The 15,340-nt window shown below is 39.6% G+C and overlaps 1 protein-coding gene and 1 long non-coding RNA gene across 2 annotated transcripts; one reads left to right on the forward strand and one right to left on the reverse strand.

Moving 5' to 3' along the window:
- The first annotated feature begins 392 nt into the window (after positions 1–392).
- On the forward strand, positions 393–2,638 carry LOC307044168. Its single transcript, XR_013809551.1, has 3 exons — positions 393–534; positions 796–1,408; positions 2,292–2,638. It is a non-coding gene; the product is annotated as an uncharacterized lncRNA (long non-coding RNA).
- Positions 2,639–6,874: 4,236 nt separating this feature from the next.
- On the reverse strand, positions 6,875–14,047 carry LOC307042936 (uncharacterized protein; the record flags this gene model as incomplete). The annotated part of the gene is made up of 12 exons (XM_079687095.1): positions 13,652–14,047; positions 13,390–13,522; positions 13,214–13,288; positions 12,650–13,045; positions 12,358–12,462; positions 12,017–12,249; positions 11,759–11,937; positions 11,076–11,169; positions 10,759–10,994; positions 10,427–10,541; positions 9,963–10,025; positions 6,875–6,910 (listed from the first exon to the last, which is right to left on the reverse strand). The coding sequence occupies exons 1-12, from the start codon at positions 13,718–13,720 to the stop codon at positions 6,875–6,877; spliced, it is 1,734 nt and encodes a 577-aa protein (XP_079543221.1). The 5' UTR covers positions 13,721–14,047.
- Positions 14,048–15,340: the final 1,293 nt, after the last annotated feature.

A 15,340-nucleotide genomic window follows, 5' to 3' on the forward strand; every position in this document is an offset into this window, starting at 1 on the left:
CCGGGCTGACTCCTGCTCTCTCCTCCGGCCTGACTCCTGCTCTCTCCTCCGGCCTGACTCCTGCTCTCTCCTCCGGCCTGACTCCTGCTCTCTCCTCCGGGCTGACTCCTGCTCTCTCCTCCGGCCTGACTCCTGCTCTCTCCTCCGGCCTGACTCCTGCTCTCTCCTCCGGGCTGACTCCTGCTCTCTCCTCCGGCCTGACTCCTGCTCTCTCCTCCGGCCTGACTCCTGCTCTCTCCTCCGGGCTGACTCCTGCTCTCTCCTCCGGCCTGACTCCTGCTCTCTCCTCCGGCCTGACTCCTGCTCTCTCCTCCGGCCTGACTCCTGCTCTCTCCTCCGGGCTGACTCCTGCTCTCTCCTCCGGCCTGACTCCTGCTCTCTCCTCCGGGCTGACTCCTGCTCTCTCCTCCGGCCTGACTCCTGCTCTCTCCTCCGGGCTGACTCCTGCTCTCTCCTCCGGCCTGACTCCTGCTCTCTCCTCAGTGTCTTCCTCACAGAAAAGAAGACCAACGAGGAATAAAGTGGCAATTAATGGTATGTGCGGGTTAATTAGTAATTATCTTATTTACATCGACTGAAACTGTGTTTGATTTTGCACATTGAATGAGTTAAAGAGAGAGAAAACAATCATCGGTACAATTAGAATACACCACCTTTTGTTTTGTTTAAGACTTTGCAGTATCAAAAGTCTCAGTGCCATTTTGAACAGTTTAATTGAGCACAATGTGATGTTAGGCAATGTTTAGGAGGTTATTGCTGAACTTCAACTTATTACCATCTTTTAATTCCTTGCAGAATGTCCCATTCATCAAGGGTCAGACACTTTCCCCTACAAAAAACTACTGAGGGAACGAATCAGGGAGGTTTGTTTAGAAAATATTTTTAAATAAATAAACAATGACAATAATGTTTCCGTGGAACCAAGTCTTATCTTATTGGATTTTCGTATACTTTGTTTAAAAGGAGTGTTTCAGTCTTAAGCATGACTGCTAATGTAAATATTGAAATTACAGTAACAATAATTTATTATTAATTTAAGGTTGAGGTACTTGTGTAATGCTTCATGTCGCATTAATGCATCATGTCCAGCCATTTATTTGTATATTACATTTTTTCTTGTAATCCTTTGTAGGTGAATTCCTATTCTTGGCAGTACAAATATTTTTTTAAATAATAATAGTATTCCAAAATATTAAACTGATGGGGAAAATGCTATTGACTATGTTACAGTCCTTCATATGTTTGAGTTAATCGTACCTACTATTATTTCAAATTATCATTTGATTTCACTGGACTTTTTGTATTTACATGTATGACATTTGAAAAAAATGAAGTTTACCTAAAATCTGTGTTTCTTTACTCAGGGCCATACCGAGGTGTTGGTGCAGTGGCAGTCTTGCTCTGGATGGTATGTATCTAATCTGAAGTTTCCTTCAGTGTAGCTGATGGGTCTGGCAGAACAGGGGCCACAAAGTAGTCTTACCAACCAACTTCATCAACCCTGAGATCACTAACTTAAACATTTTGGGTTCCTCAGCAGTAAATTGAATTTAGTTGATCACATGGGGGTGGGGAGCCATGTCATCAATGGCTCTATCAGACGTTTGCGCCATAAAGTAAGACATCCAAGTTCTCTGCCCTTCGTCATTCAGACATCGCGCCCTAGAAACGTTGTCTGATTGTAACACATAAGCAGGGAAGTAGCCTACATTGAAATAGAAATTAAAATATACAATAGAGTTTATCATTGATCAATATCACTAAAGGTTAAATGATTGATATGTGAGGCTGGATGGTATTTGATCTCTTTTGTAATTACTGACTTGTTACATTTGTTCTTAACAATTATACTATAAGTATAGTTAGTAGTAATAAGTAGTATTATTTCTGTGTGCAGTCTTGCAGGCAGTTGTCTAAGTTTAGTGCTGTATGTTTGGGCATTGATAAGACAGCAAATTCAAAGAATTGGTCAAATGAAACATTGACTTTGAAATAAAAAATGTACCTTGTATTATATATGATGTACGTGTTATATATAAATATATACATTATACTGCACTTTCATCATGATATTTTTGAGTGACTTAGTATATCTTCTCATTTGAAATAGCATTGTCAACATACTGTAGAACTACATATTCCAAAAAGTAATACTTTTTGCTGTGTCAGTATTGTCATACTGATATTCTGTACAAACTGTGAAGTCCATTGAGACAAATGTAACATTTGTGATATTGGGCTATATAAATAAACATTGATTGATTGATTGATTGACTGTTTCTGTTTTACAGTGGGGCGAAGTGGAAAAATTCCTGGGAGCCAAAGGAAAACTTTTCCAGTTAAATATGGCTGACTTTTTTTTTTCTATTTTGGAGTAATAAAATACATATAAAAAAAACATCTATGTAAGTGTTGTGCCTATTTGTGTTCTTATGTTATCAGTGAGCTGAAGCCAAGACAAATACAAATATGTTTTAAGTGTATCCATACAAACTCATTCTCTAAAACTGTCATGATTGGTCTGTTGTGAATGACACCCATGAGGAAAAAGGTCCTATACATTATATCACATCGGCAGGGCTGTGATGTGATGAGGCCCTCGCGAGCGTCGACGGGGGGGTGGTGTGTAAACCCTGGACACACCAAGCCGATTACAGCTAGTGGAGCCTCGCAGCAGAAACTGTGGCGCGCTCAATTGCGCCGCATTTGCGCATCAGATGAGGCTCCCTCCACAAGATGAGGGCGAGAGGCAGACGCAGTCTGTGTGATCGGCGTGTATGGAGGGGCGGGCCTGCACATCGGCATATCACAGACTGGTGCATACATTGTACAGGCGGCAATTTGAAATGGAACGCAGCCCACACACGGCAGACAAACCCAAACACTTTTGGAACACGCCACCTCCAGACACATTAACATGCACTCCCCTAACTTTCCCCTAATCTGACATTGTATTTCATTCCATAACATATAAATATACTGTTCACCCATGTGAAACACACACACTGAAACCAAAATAATTTACAAACATGTGAAAATCTTTCATATGCGATGGAAACTTCTGAAGCAATGGAAACAGGAGTCAGAGAGACACGAGGAGAGCAGGAACTTTGATGGCAAACTGATGGTTTATTCACAAGACATGTTGTGTGCCACGAATTGACACAAAAGATGCCAAACCAATTCTGAAGATCTCTACCCCAGACCCATATTTAGCTAGTTCTGAGAGAAGAATCAACATTGTGCATAACAAGATAAAACCAACACCTCTATCAGCTGACGCCAATAGGCAGGAACAGGGAGACAAAACACTGAGAGCACAGTAGCCAAGGCTACAGGTGCCTGTGCTCAGTCAGGACAAGACCTGGGGGGTATACCACGAAACTGGTTCAACCTAACCTGGATATGTTTGAGTTAGCCGGTTGGCCTAATCCAAAACATACGCCCTCTCGCTAAACGGCACTACGACACGGGTTATCAAGTGGATCGCTCAAGCCAGCCGTGCCTATCTAGTTAGGTGCGCGTTCACATAAAAGGGGTGGTATCTGGAGCATTCGACCAATCACAAACATGGAGAAGCGTACTGACAGCGCAGCGCGTATACTTCCTGAATGAAAAGTCAACTATATAATTAGACAAATATGAAGACTTTAAACATCCATGACTCAAACACTTTATCCAGGATAAAAGCCACATAGCTGCACCTGCAAGGTGAACACAGCTGGTAAAAGAAAAAGTGTTTGAATGCGTACATTAACAGGTTTATGATATGCCCCGTCTAAGACACGATCTGACTTTAATTACATTTGACTCGAGTGTTTCGTAATGTGTTGCTTAAAATAATACTTCTGCATACAGTATGTGACACTGTAAGTGTTGCACGGCCAGATACGGCTCAGCTGACTCAGATAAGGAGATATATGATACATTATGATGTGATGCCGCGGACTGTACTGTGACTTTGATCCAGTTACTTATGTTGAGGCAGATATTTAATTAAGCTTTCTTAACGCTAATGTTATAATAGTCAGATTGCTCTGAAGATGGGAGGTGATATTCTATTAATGTTCACATTCACACGTGAACACGTTTGGTTCTATGCAAACTCAGTAATATCCATTGTGATACAGTTATAAGGCCTTCACAAGAGACTGTCAGTGGAGATTAAAGGGGATCAGGAGCTCACGTCTTCTCAGAGTCCTTGGTATCTGGCTTGATGATTGTCTCACATTTCTAAACTTCATGTCAATAACCTGCTTAAAAAGCTGAGGGTTAGGCTAGGTTTCTTCTACAGGAACAAGTCCTGTTTCTCTGCTTGAGGCCAGGAAAAGGCTAGTCACTGTGACCTTTTGACCTGTGCTGGACTATGGTGATTTGATCTATATGAATGCACCTGCCAATTGCCTGGTCAAGTTAGATGCTGCGTATCACAGTGCACTGAGATTTGTGACAAACTGTAAAGCATTAACCCATCACTGTACCCTGTATGCAAGGGCTGGTTTGCTTTCACTAACTGTACGGAGGCTCAGTCACTGGTACATTTTTATATACAAAGCCATGTTAGGGAAACTTCCATCTTATATCTGCTCCCTGATCTCACGGTAAATTGTAAGTGGCTACTGCCTGAGATCGAATGCTGTGGTTTTATTAAATGTGCCAACTGCTAGGACTGTCTTAGGGAAGACAGCTTTTAGATGCGCAGCTCCTCTGTCTTGGAATAGTCTGCAAATTAAATGGAAACTGAGCAATCTGGTGCCACTAAATGTTTTTAAAGCTCGGTTGGATGCTACTCAATCGGAAGCTATTGGTACCTGTTTATGTGGATAGTTATGTAAATGGTGCTGTATGATGTCCTTTTGTTGTTCTGTTTATGTTTTTATGTTTCGTGTGGAACCTACTTGAGCAGGTCTCCCTTGAAAAAGAAATCAATGATCTCAATGGGATACACCTGTATAAATAAAGGTTTGAAATTAAATGAAATGAGAGTCATCATCATCATGTTCTCTCTGCTGCTGCTGCTGCTGCTGGCAGCTGGAAGTGAGTCAACACTTATTATACTGCTGTTTAACAGGATAATCTGTCATATAACTTTTTTTTGTATTTGTACAGGTGTGAAGTGTGAACAGTTGACACAGCCAGCTTCTGTGACTGTGCAGCCAGGTCAACGTCTGACCATCACCTGTCAGGTCTCTTATTCTGTTAGTTAATAATAATAATAAAATTCAATAACATGCTTTAACCACTAGGTGCCCGTTTATCAGCTGTGCGCCGTTATGGTGTAAATACTGCCTATCTACCAATTGGATCCAATATAAAAGTCAGCCGAATTACTGTTGATATTGCAAGGAGACATATTGTGTGAAAATAAATCTAAGATGTTGTTAAATGGCTGATATATTTGTGATCCACGTCACGTTTTCAGTTTTGGCGGCAGTTCTTCCTGTTTGTATAGAAGTCTTCTCATCAGGGCTCTATAGATAGATAACTACGGCAGATATGTAATATGTAATGCAGCCGAACCATGTATTACAATGCCGTTATGTGATTAGCTCCAAAGAGAAAAGCAAGCAAACTCGGAATAAAGTATTATTTTATTTTTTTTAAATGTTTTCGGATTTCACATCGCATAAACACCATTTCCCAACGTGCATTGCGGCTAAACCATGAATCACCGAGCTGAGGATCTTGGTTATGGCTAGAAAGGATCCGTCTTGTGTAAAACTCTCGCGAGAGTTCGGCTGAATGTCACGTGGCTGAATGTTTACGTTTGGCAGGCAGCCTTTCAGTTAGGATCGTTAACATCAGTTGGCCACAGCAAATGATGGTGAGAAGCTAAACTATCTATTAATTATGTCAATGACAGGGAGTGTGATCGTTGAAAAGCGGTCTTGCTGGTGTTCAAAGAAGAATGACAACACTGTAGATCACCAACACTATGGTTTATTTTTTATTCACAGGCAAGTCAACGTTGTCGCAGTAAAAGTCCCAAGATAGCTCCTGGTGCAATAAAATGTTCCCTTGCAGTGTTTTACTATTATGTCTGATGTTTCTCTATTAATATTGCTGCTGCATTAATGTGTATGTTGCATCATGTTACTGCTGTAGATGTGTTTCCGAGCCGCTCCGATTACAACGAGAGTTACAACGAGAACGTGACGTCATATTTACAATAGAAGGATCCTTTCTAGCCATAACCGAGGATCTTGCCTACGTCTGTTTCCGGTATTGTTTTTGACGGATGTATTTTGTTATACACACATTCCTTCACATTTAATTTAAAATGTACATTAAAATATTTCATGAGGCTTTCTAAAATGTTTTAAAATATAACTACGGTTCGAGTTGAAGAGTTTATAAATTAACATGAACCGAAGCTGTTGCCTGGTAACGCAATCGTGCAACGTCACGTCCGTTAATTCCACATCCACACACATCGATTTAATAAATGAATATAGCCTTTGTATCTGCTAAAAGAGGTGCCGACCAGCTGGGGCAACAGAAAATTAGCGAAATTGAGTGTGACTATTACAAATGAAATCATTATTATATTAATATTGATAATAATAACAACCGACCGTCGGGGTAGCATTTGCTTGGCATTTCCGGGTATATCTCCACTGGTTGGGCCACGTTAACAATACTGTGTAAATGTCACGTTTGAAGGGACGAAATCGTGACAGCTTCACGTCTCCCATCATGGTAAATCGTCACATGTTCACGTCTTGCCGTGATACCGGGTTGTGCTGACCATGTCCATGCCTTTATGACAACAGTGTACCAATCTTCTGATGGCTACTTCCAGCAGGATAACTCACCGTGTCACAAAGCTCAAATATTCTCCAACTGGTTTCTTGAACATGACAATGAATTTTACTCAAATGTCACAGTCCACAGTCATCAGATCCAAATCCTACAGTGCACCATTGGGATATGGTGAACGAGAGATTTGCGTCATGGATGTGCAGCCGACAAATCTGCAGAAACTGTGTGATGCGATCAGGTCAATATTGAGTGAAATCTCTGAGGAATGCTTCCAGTACCTTGTTTAATCTATGCCATGAAGACTTAACGCAGTTCTGAAAGCAGATGGGGGTCCAACCCATCCTAGCAAGGTGTACCTAATTAAGTGGCTCGTGAGTGTATTACTTAGCTCAATTTGTATTGTTAGTGTGTGTCTGTAGGAGTAAAGTCTAGACACATTCTTTGGATGTAAGCATTGGCTAATTAAACAGATCATGATTAAATCTCATGATGATAATAAGGGTGATCACCAAAACCTTATACCAGGGGTGGGGAACCTCTGGCCCTCGAGGTAACTCGGATCTGAAGGTGACTGATAACTGCTAATGGCATTTACTTGGATACCAGACATAGTAAATGCAAAGCAGGATCATATAAAAAAAAGGTAATAAACAAGCCATTCAATCGTAATACTCGTTTTAATACGTTGACATGCATACAACACAATAGACTTGTTAAGTCCTGTTCGTTGTCCTGTTTGTTGTCCTTATCACCGTCCTGTTAGTTTTCCTCATCACCGTCCTCATCACCGTCTTGTTCGTTGTCCTCATCACCGTCCTCATCACCGTCTTGTTCGTTGTCCTCATCACCGTCCTCATCACCGTCTTGTTCGTTGTCCTCATCACCGTCCTCATCACCGTCCTGTTCGTCGTCCTCATTACCGTCTTCAATGTCTTCCTCCATCATGAGAAAAGACGAGTCCGAGCCAATACAGCTGTAGGTGCTGGTGACTCTGCTCAGTTTCTGCTCCAGAAGATATTGATGGTGTAAAATACAGCAGTGCAGTCCCCTGTATCCCTCTTCTGTTATATCGCTTGGAGAAACTAAAATAAAAAGACAAAATGACAGTCTATGTAAGGCAACTTTTAATTAGCATTGATGTTGGTTCCATATAAGCAATTTGAATGTTTAACTCCGAGGCTGTATATTAGCTAAAAAGATTTGTGATTCAGAAAAAATGCAATCATTACAGATGCTATTCAGTGATAGACATTTGACACTGGGAGGGGGGCAGTGGCAAATATTATAAATCGGTATTTGTGGAACATACTTTGGTTCCTGATGTCGTCTTTTGTCTGATGAAGGAGGCGGTCCAGTTTGTCCAGTGCCTGCCTCAGATTTTGACAATGCTGGGTCATCTCCTTCACAATGATGACTTTCTCCTCTTCCATACGCCTGACCAGCATAACCTGGTCAAAAAGTCGCCTCTTTGTGCGCAGGTTCACCACTATAATGGAAAAAACACAAAATATAACAACCACAATGGTAAGGCTAATAAAACAAATAATATCAGTTTGTATTCAATCTTTTTTAATTAAATTGACCAAAACCTTAAAATCTGGTAAAAAAAAATTCAACCTCGCCGCTTGCTGAATTTTTTCAATTCTGTCTATGTTGGCAGAATTACATTCAGTATGTCTTGAGATTCAACATTAGTATGCAGTTCAGGGTGGTCAGGAAGGGTTTTACTGTTTCCATAGATATGCCTGTCCCAGTGAGACTAGACTATTAAGACTTGATAGGGCAACATCATACAGACCTTTCAATATAATTATTTTAAAATGATTTGTTGTGATCATGATGATTTGTGACACCTATGTTGATAGCTCTGTGTTACATTGGTGATTGTATTCTAGTACTTCAACTGAATTTATGGAATATCTAGGGCAAACAAAAACAAGTTGTTTCTTACCATCTCCTTGCGCCTCCCAGGGCAGAATGACATCCTCAGACAGACCGCATGCTGCTTCTGTGTCAATTTTCTCTGAACAGGCATCAATGGTGTTGTACTGCAGTATCCTCTCTCTGAGTTTCTTCTTGAGCTCTGTCAGTCTTCTCCGTTTGCGTTGCCTTGTTTGGTTGCTGTCTGTAAAGTAAAACAAAATACAAATAAACTAATATTAATAATACAAACAACAACAACAAGAAACAAATATTGTTTCTAGATAACGTAATAATAAATACCATTTTGTCGATAGAGGTCGTGTTTCTTTCTTCGGAGGGAATAAATAATTTCATCTATTTCTCTCTGGAGCTCCTCTTGGCTACTCTGGGCTCCATGTTTCTCTTGAAAACAGAAACAACAAGGTGTAATCATAAAACATGAAGCCAAATGTTTGGAAATATGGAACCAAATCTATACCACAGTGATCATATAACATACCAGTGGCTGCCCATTGCTTGACCTCCAACACCCACTGCTCCGTGTCCTCCAGGGAGATGTTCAGCTCTTGCTTGAGACTCTCAAGATTGTCCACTTCAGTTTGTGCTCTCTGTGTAGTCTGGTTAGAATGTTTCAAAGGAAAAAGTGAATATGCGTTCCAGTTGGTTGAGAAGGTTGTTTTTTACTGAATTCCTTTATGCACATTAACTGACCAGACAACAACATGAAATGCTAAACACCTTCTCTTCAAGGTTGGCAAGTATCACCTTAGTGTCCCTTTTTTTTCAAGATCAAGCAGGATTAACATTATTATTATTATTATTATTATTATCCAGAAATTCAGATGAATCAACCTATAGTGCTTTATTAAAAACAAACAGAACAGAGACTCTCTTGGCAGAACAGTGTGCCATGGCAGCACCATCATAATGAAATGATTGCAGAATACATTCAATTCAACAACATGTAGCTAAGGATGGTGTTAAATTACTACAACAACAAACTCGGATAGTCTTAATATACATTTTGAAATGCAGCATGGACGTCTTACTTTGACAAAACTCTTTGAGAGTGTCTTGTGGAGATTCTCCACCTTCCTGTGGTTCCATTGCATAGCCAGCACGGTTATCATATCTGCTCTAGCTGTAAACACAAAAACATGAAAATTCATATGAGCTTTACAATGTGGCACTACTTAAAACTATTTGTTTTCCTCTACCAACCTGATTTGGTCATGTATTTTGTTGTCAGAGCTGCCCCTTGAGAGGAAGCTGTTAACCTGTTCCACTTCCTCGCCGACAGTATTTCCAGCACCTTCCTGGCTTCTGTCACCCCACTTCACCTGCTCAGAATCATAAACAATGAGATCTAGCTATTTAGTTCAATATTATAATTTCTTGTACTGTACATCTTTAGTTATCATCAGTGTCAGGAGCAATTTCAGAAAGTTAAAATGTTCTGATATTGAATTATGCTTTGAACTACAATGTCACAACTGCAGTTATTTGAAGCTCTATTCATTCATTATTTCTACAGTGCGGATATATTTACTAAAATAAACATAATGGGTTTTGGAAGCCTATCCTTGTGACAGTCTCTTTTGTAACAATTTTGTCAACATTTGTAACTATTACAATTATTCCACAGGCTTGAATAGAATATACTACATGATATTCTTATGTGCACTACAATTTCTAAAACATTTGAATCTAGTGACACAAATGTTTAATTTGCATACTGTACCTCGCATTTGCCTGTGTGGGCCTTGGCGTGCATTACAGAGAGAAAAGGTTTCATCTCTGTAAGTGGTTGGAGCTCAGGCAACTTTGCTGCCATCTTCTCCAAATAAGGCCAGTACCTGTAATGACAAAATCAATTAGCTCTTCCAGTTGCATGATGGCATAATAGTAAAAAGATAAACCAGGTCCTTAAAATTACCAGTACAATCCTTGTAACCAACATCAGCATTTATCCAAATGAATGTTTTTTTTGCTTTACATCTACTGGATGTGCAAGAATTAAATAGATAACACGTTTCCCACAAACACTTCCAATTTTGCAATAGTTATAACTACCTGCAGGCAACATCCATACAAAAGAATGTTGCATTCGCAACTTCAGCCAGCTCCTTCTGCAGGAACATTGGGTAGGCATATATTTCACCACGGTAGTGATTTAGGCCTTGTCGTAAGATGCCATGTCTGCACACAGCTATTTGCAGTCCTTCCTCATCCACCTTGGCCCTGGACTTGTGTGAGGTTTCTCTGCAAGCTGTGAATGTTGCCGGTCCACAAACATCACGACCACTTTTCTGAAATAGACACAATCTGTTACATTTAACCCTGTGCTAAGATAAATAAATAAAGGGTTAGGGGATTGAATAGATTCTTACAATCGTCATCTGGCTCCTGATTTTGTCGACAAAGGCAGACACTTTACTGTCCTGGGCAATGAACAGTCCATCAAATAGAGACGGTTCATCTGTCCTGCGAAATTCGAGAAAGACATTGTAAGCAACATTATCATACATACATAAGTTTGATTGTGTCCTCTATTTAATGTGGCCAATTTGCTTTTGCCATAACATTTTCATAAATGTGGAAAAGGTCTTTGTGAATTTGATCTGTAATTCTGTGTAAAGTCTTTTGCCACCATTATTTAACATTAGTGAAAAGTTTACTGACTTCTTGTAAAAAGGTAAAAATAAAAGTACATCCTTTATATTGATGGGCATGGAATAGGGCAGAGGAAGGCATAGAAAAAGGTTCCTGGGCAATTTAATACATTTTTCATGAAGCGATTATATCCAAAACTGGTTCTTAGCTCCAACATATCCAACTAACGTCAACCATTTAACATTTTAAAGTTGAGTTAACTTTACAGGCGTCATATATAATAATGTTTATGAATTGGATTTATATAATTATGTGTAATTTCACACCAACCATTGTTTTCTGATGGTCTACAAACTTTGGAAAAAGAAATTGCAGAGTTGGGGAAAGTTAGACATTTCAGCAAAGACATTCAGCTTAGTCAATAAAACAACAACTAAAATGAGAATATGATTTCACTGACCCTCTGGACTTCTTGAAGCGATAATGCTTTCTATTGCCATCTACAGCAATAGCCAGCATGTCAGGTGTGCATGCTGGGCATTTAAAGGGCTCCACCAGGCATAGATCTTCTTGTCTGTAATTACAGAAGGCAAACTCCCGAAAGACTCTGTGGAAGATATCGCTACAGATTCTGCCTGTCTGGAAAAAAGAATGGTATTCATTTGGTTAATTAAAAGTTTGGTATTCAAAAATCTTGAAAACCACATTTTATTCTTACCCTTCCTGTGGAAAACGATCGATGTTCAAGCATTTTTATAAATACTTGCTGGGATAATGCTGGGCTGGCCAATTTCATTTGCTCGAATGATGTGAACACATCAAACTTAAAAATAATTTTGCAGCTGTCGGTTGCTGGCCAGTATTTGTATCCCAGCAAGTCACCTATGCTCGGGGACCATTTGGCGGAACAAATTGGGCAGCACACAGAAGGCAGACGAACGTTGTATGGACCTGAGAAAAAATATAAATGTGCAATTTGACAGCTATCTATGCAATGTAGGACAAAAGTATAATAGTAATCCTGTATTTCTGCTTGATCGTCTTCTGGTGGCAACAAACCATTGATAGTCACCAACACGGTCTGCTTTCCTGGGATGATGGTGAAATCTTGGCTTGGACCACAGAAGCAGATTTGGGATGGCGGAGGAATTGGAAGCAGACACACTGCAGCAAAGACAATTTCAGAGATTCATATGCATGTTAGGACATGTTAGGAAATGTAGTCAATACAAATTGAGACATTTTAACTGTTAAAGCAAACTTCCGACATGGTGAAAATGATGCCGCTGTATATGTAGTGCACATTAGGAAACCATGGTAAGGGAATATGTAATACCTTATTTGAACCCACCTTGTTCACAGAGTCCATATTGGCCACTTTCATCCACAACCACTAAGGATGTGGGAGGAATAGGTCTGTAAAACCCATCAAACATGGCTTCCCTGTCATGGAAGACATGTTTACCATGGATAATAGGGTCACATGCCGGACAAAGAAAGGGAGTTCCTGGTGGAACACAGTCCAAGCACCGGACCACAGCATCAGCAGTTTTGCATTGGAGACAGGAACGTGTAGTGACAATCTCTGCAGCCAATTTCAAATTAAGGAGCTCTGGCATTGCAGCTCTGAATTTTTGTTCACGTTTCAACTGTCTTTGGGTCCATGTTGATGCAGTGGGTGTTTCTTCTGATGATGCAGGGACAGTGAGAGAACCCAACAGGTTTCTCAGTGTCTGAAGATGTTGATCTAAAATAACAAAATATAAAACAAATCATGGAATTTAGTTTAATTTAAAAAAGATATTCCATACATGGCTTTTCACTTTACAATGTATCATGAACAAAGCTATTACATACTACAAACAATTACCTACATTTCAAGTTGAAGGATAATTTAAGAATTCATTGTGCATACCAAGACTTGGGACCTGTAGAGGAATCTCATGTGTCTCCTCGACCTCTGGGGACTTCTGAGAGCTGGAAGGTTTAACTGCATAAAACAAAGTACGATGATATGGGAAACATTATTGAGGACCGACCAACGACATTAAAACTTAATGAAACACTAGAACTAGATTATATTTTACAGACCAGATCGATTCTTATTCCAATGTTGGGCTATAATGTTCCCATCCAGGTCCCTCTTCCTCCAGGAAACATTTGATCCTTGCGTTATTTTCTTTGGTATCTTCTGTATCTTCGGTTTCTTTGGTTTCTTTGGTATCTTAATATATAAATATATAAAAGAGATTATATATTTCCCTTAATTGTTGCACACACATCTTTGTAATGTGTGTGTCTGTTATCATTTGAGTAAATGTTATAATACATTTTTGGATAATGTTGTACTTGCCTTATTTGCCAACTCATCTGCGAGGGCATTCCCTATCTCTAGCCATTCATTCAGTTGCTTGGATGACATTTTTAAGTGAGGATAAAAAGGGCAACAACAAACAAAGGATGAACTGACATACAGGGAGGGAGAAAAACAAAACAAAAGACAAGAAAACGAGAGGGGTGAAAGAGAGTAGGAAGAGGAATATGGCTCTGAAAAGAACCGTTGATTTTTTTATGATAATAGGCTACTTCATATAATTGAATTGATAGATGACCTGAAAAAAACCAAACAGATGAACTCAGATTAGCTGTGCTACCATGTAATTTAATTGTTGCTTCATAAATAAGCATTCGCCAAAATAAAACTACAGGCACCAAAATCAATCAAGTCCCAGGTAAATCAGTAATTACAGGGAAACATATTTCTCTTTTTAACTAGATGTGATGCTTTCACAAAACTTAAGTTGAATTAGCGAATGTTTAAAGTAGTAAAACAACTATGACCTGATGATATTCAAGTGTTGAACTTACCCTAACTATCATTAATGCAACATGTTAGGTGACATTTCGAAGAAAGAAAAAGTGTGTGCATTATAAAAAGCGCCATGTAAATGTCAACTATTATTATTATTATTATTAAAGTGCCATTTCCTTTCGCATTGTTTACGTTCATATCATGTCCTGGTCTGGTTAGCTGAATATACATACTTTTGCCATTGTTATGTGTTATGTCACGTGCTACCAAGGGTTTTGTTTTTAGGCAAGATTTTAGCTCCTTTTGTGCGAAGGAGAAAACTCTCCCTACAACTTGTTGTAGACGAACCTTCTTATATTCCGTTAGCGCATATAAGCTAAGCGCTAAGCGCTAACCTTTACAGCCATGCTATTGCTAACAACATGCATTCGCCTATACTGCCTATGCCACGGGCCAGCCCTAAAACGTAAAACTGAAATATCGTGGTTAAACATGATTAGTAGAAAAACGACAGGATTAATTAAAAGCGTAAACAAATCAAATGAAATACAGAAATCAGATTTACCACTTGTAAAGCTCTGACGCTCTTTAACAATCCTTCTTCTTCTTCATCTTCTTCTTCATCTTCATCTTCTTGGCTCGTCGCACTTTTATTGATGCGCAAGGTTAAAGTTCACGGGATTACGATCGTGACAAAACGTGACAAAAGGTTGTAATAAACTGCTGCTAGAAATGAATAATGGGAAAGCTACGTGGCTATGGGTCGTAATATCGTGATCAACACTGCTTAAACAATCGACCTATTTGGTCGTTTTTTGTAGGAGGACAGGCTGTTAAAGAGTCCTCTCCTGCTGATGTTCAGGTGTATATCAGTATGAATTGTATTCTCAGTAGCAACATTCTTCTTGTGTGCAGTGAAATTAAGTACCTTGGTCATTATATTTCTGATGATCTCACAGATGACAAAAACATCCATAGACAACGTTGCAAACTGTATGCCCAGGCAAACATATTAATGCGGAAACTTCACAAGTGCTCTGTAGATGTCAAGGTATCACTTTTTAAAGCTTTCTGTGCACCATTGTACACGGCTCACCTGTGGAGTAACTACAAGGCTAGAAGCATACAAAAACTAAAAGTTGCATACAATGATGCTTTACGGTTGGTGGTGAGGGTACCAAGATGGCACAGTGCCAGCCAGCTGTTTGTTAACTTGGGGGTACCTACTTG

Source organism: Notothenia rossii (genome assembly GCF_949606895.1).
Source record: "Notothenia rossii genome assembly, chromosome: 6".
NCBI classification, from domain to species: domain Eukaryota; kingdom Metazoa; phylum Chordata; class Actinopteri; order Perciformes; family Nototheniidae; genus Notothenia; species Notothenia rossii.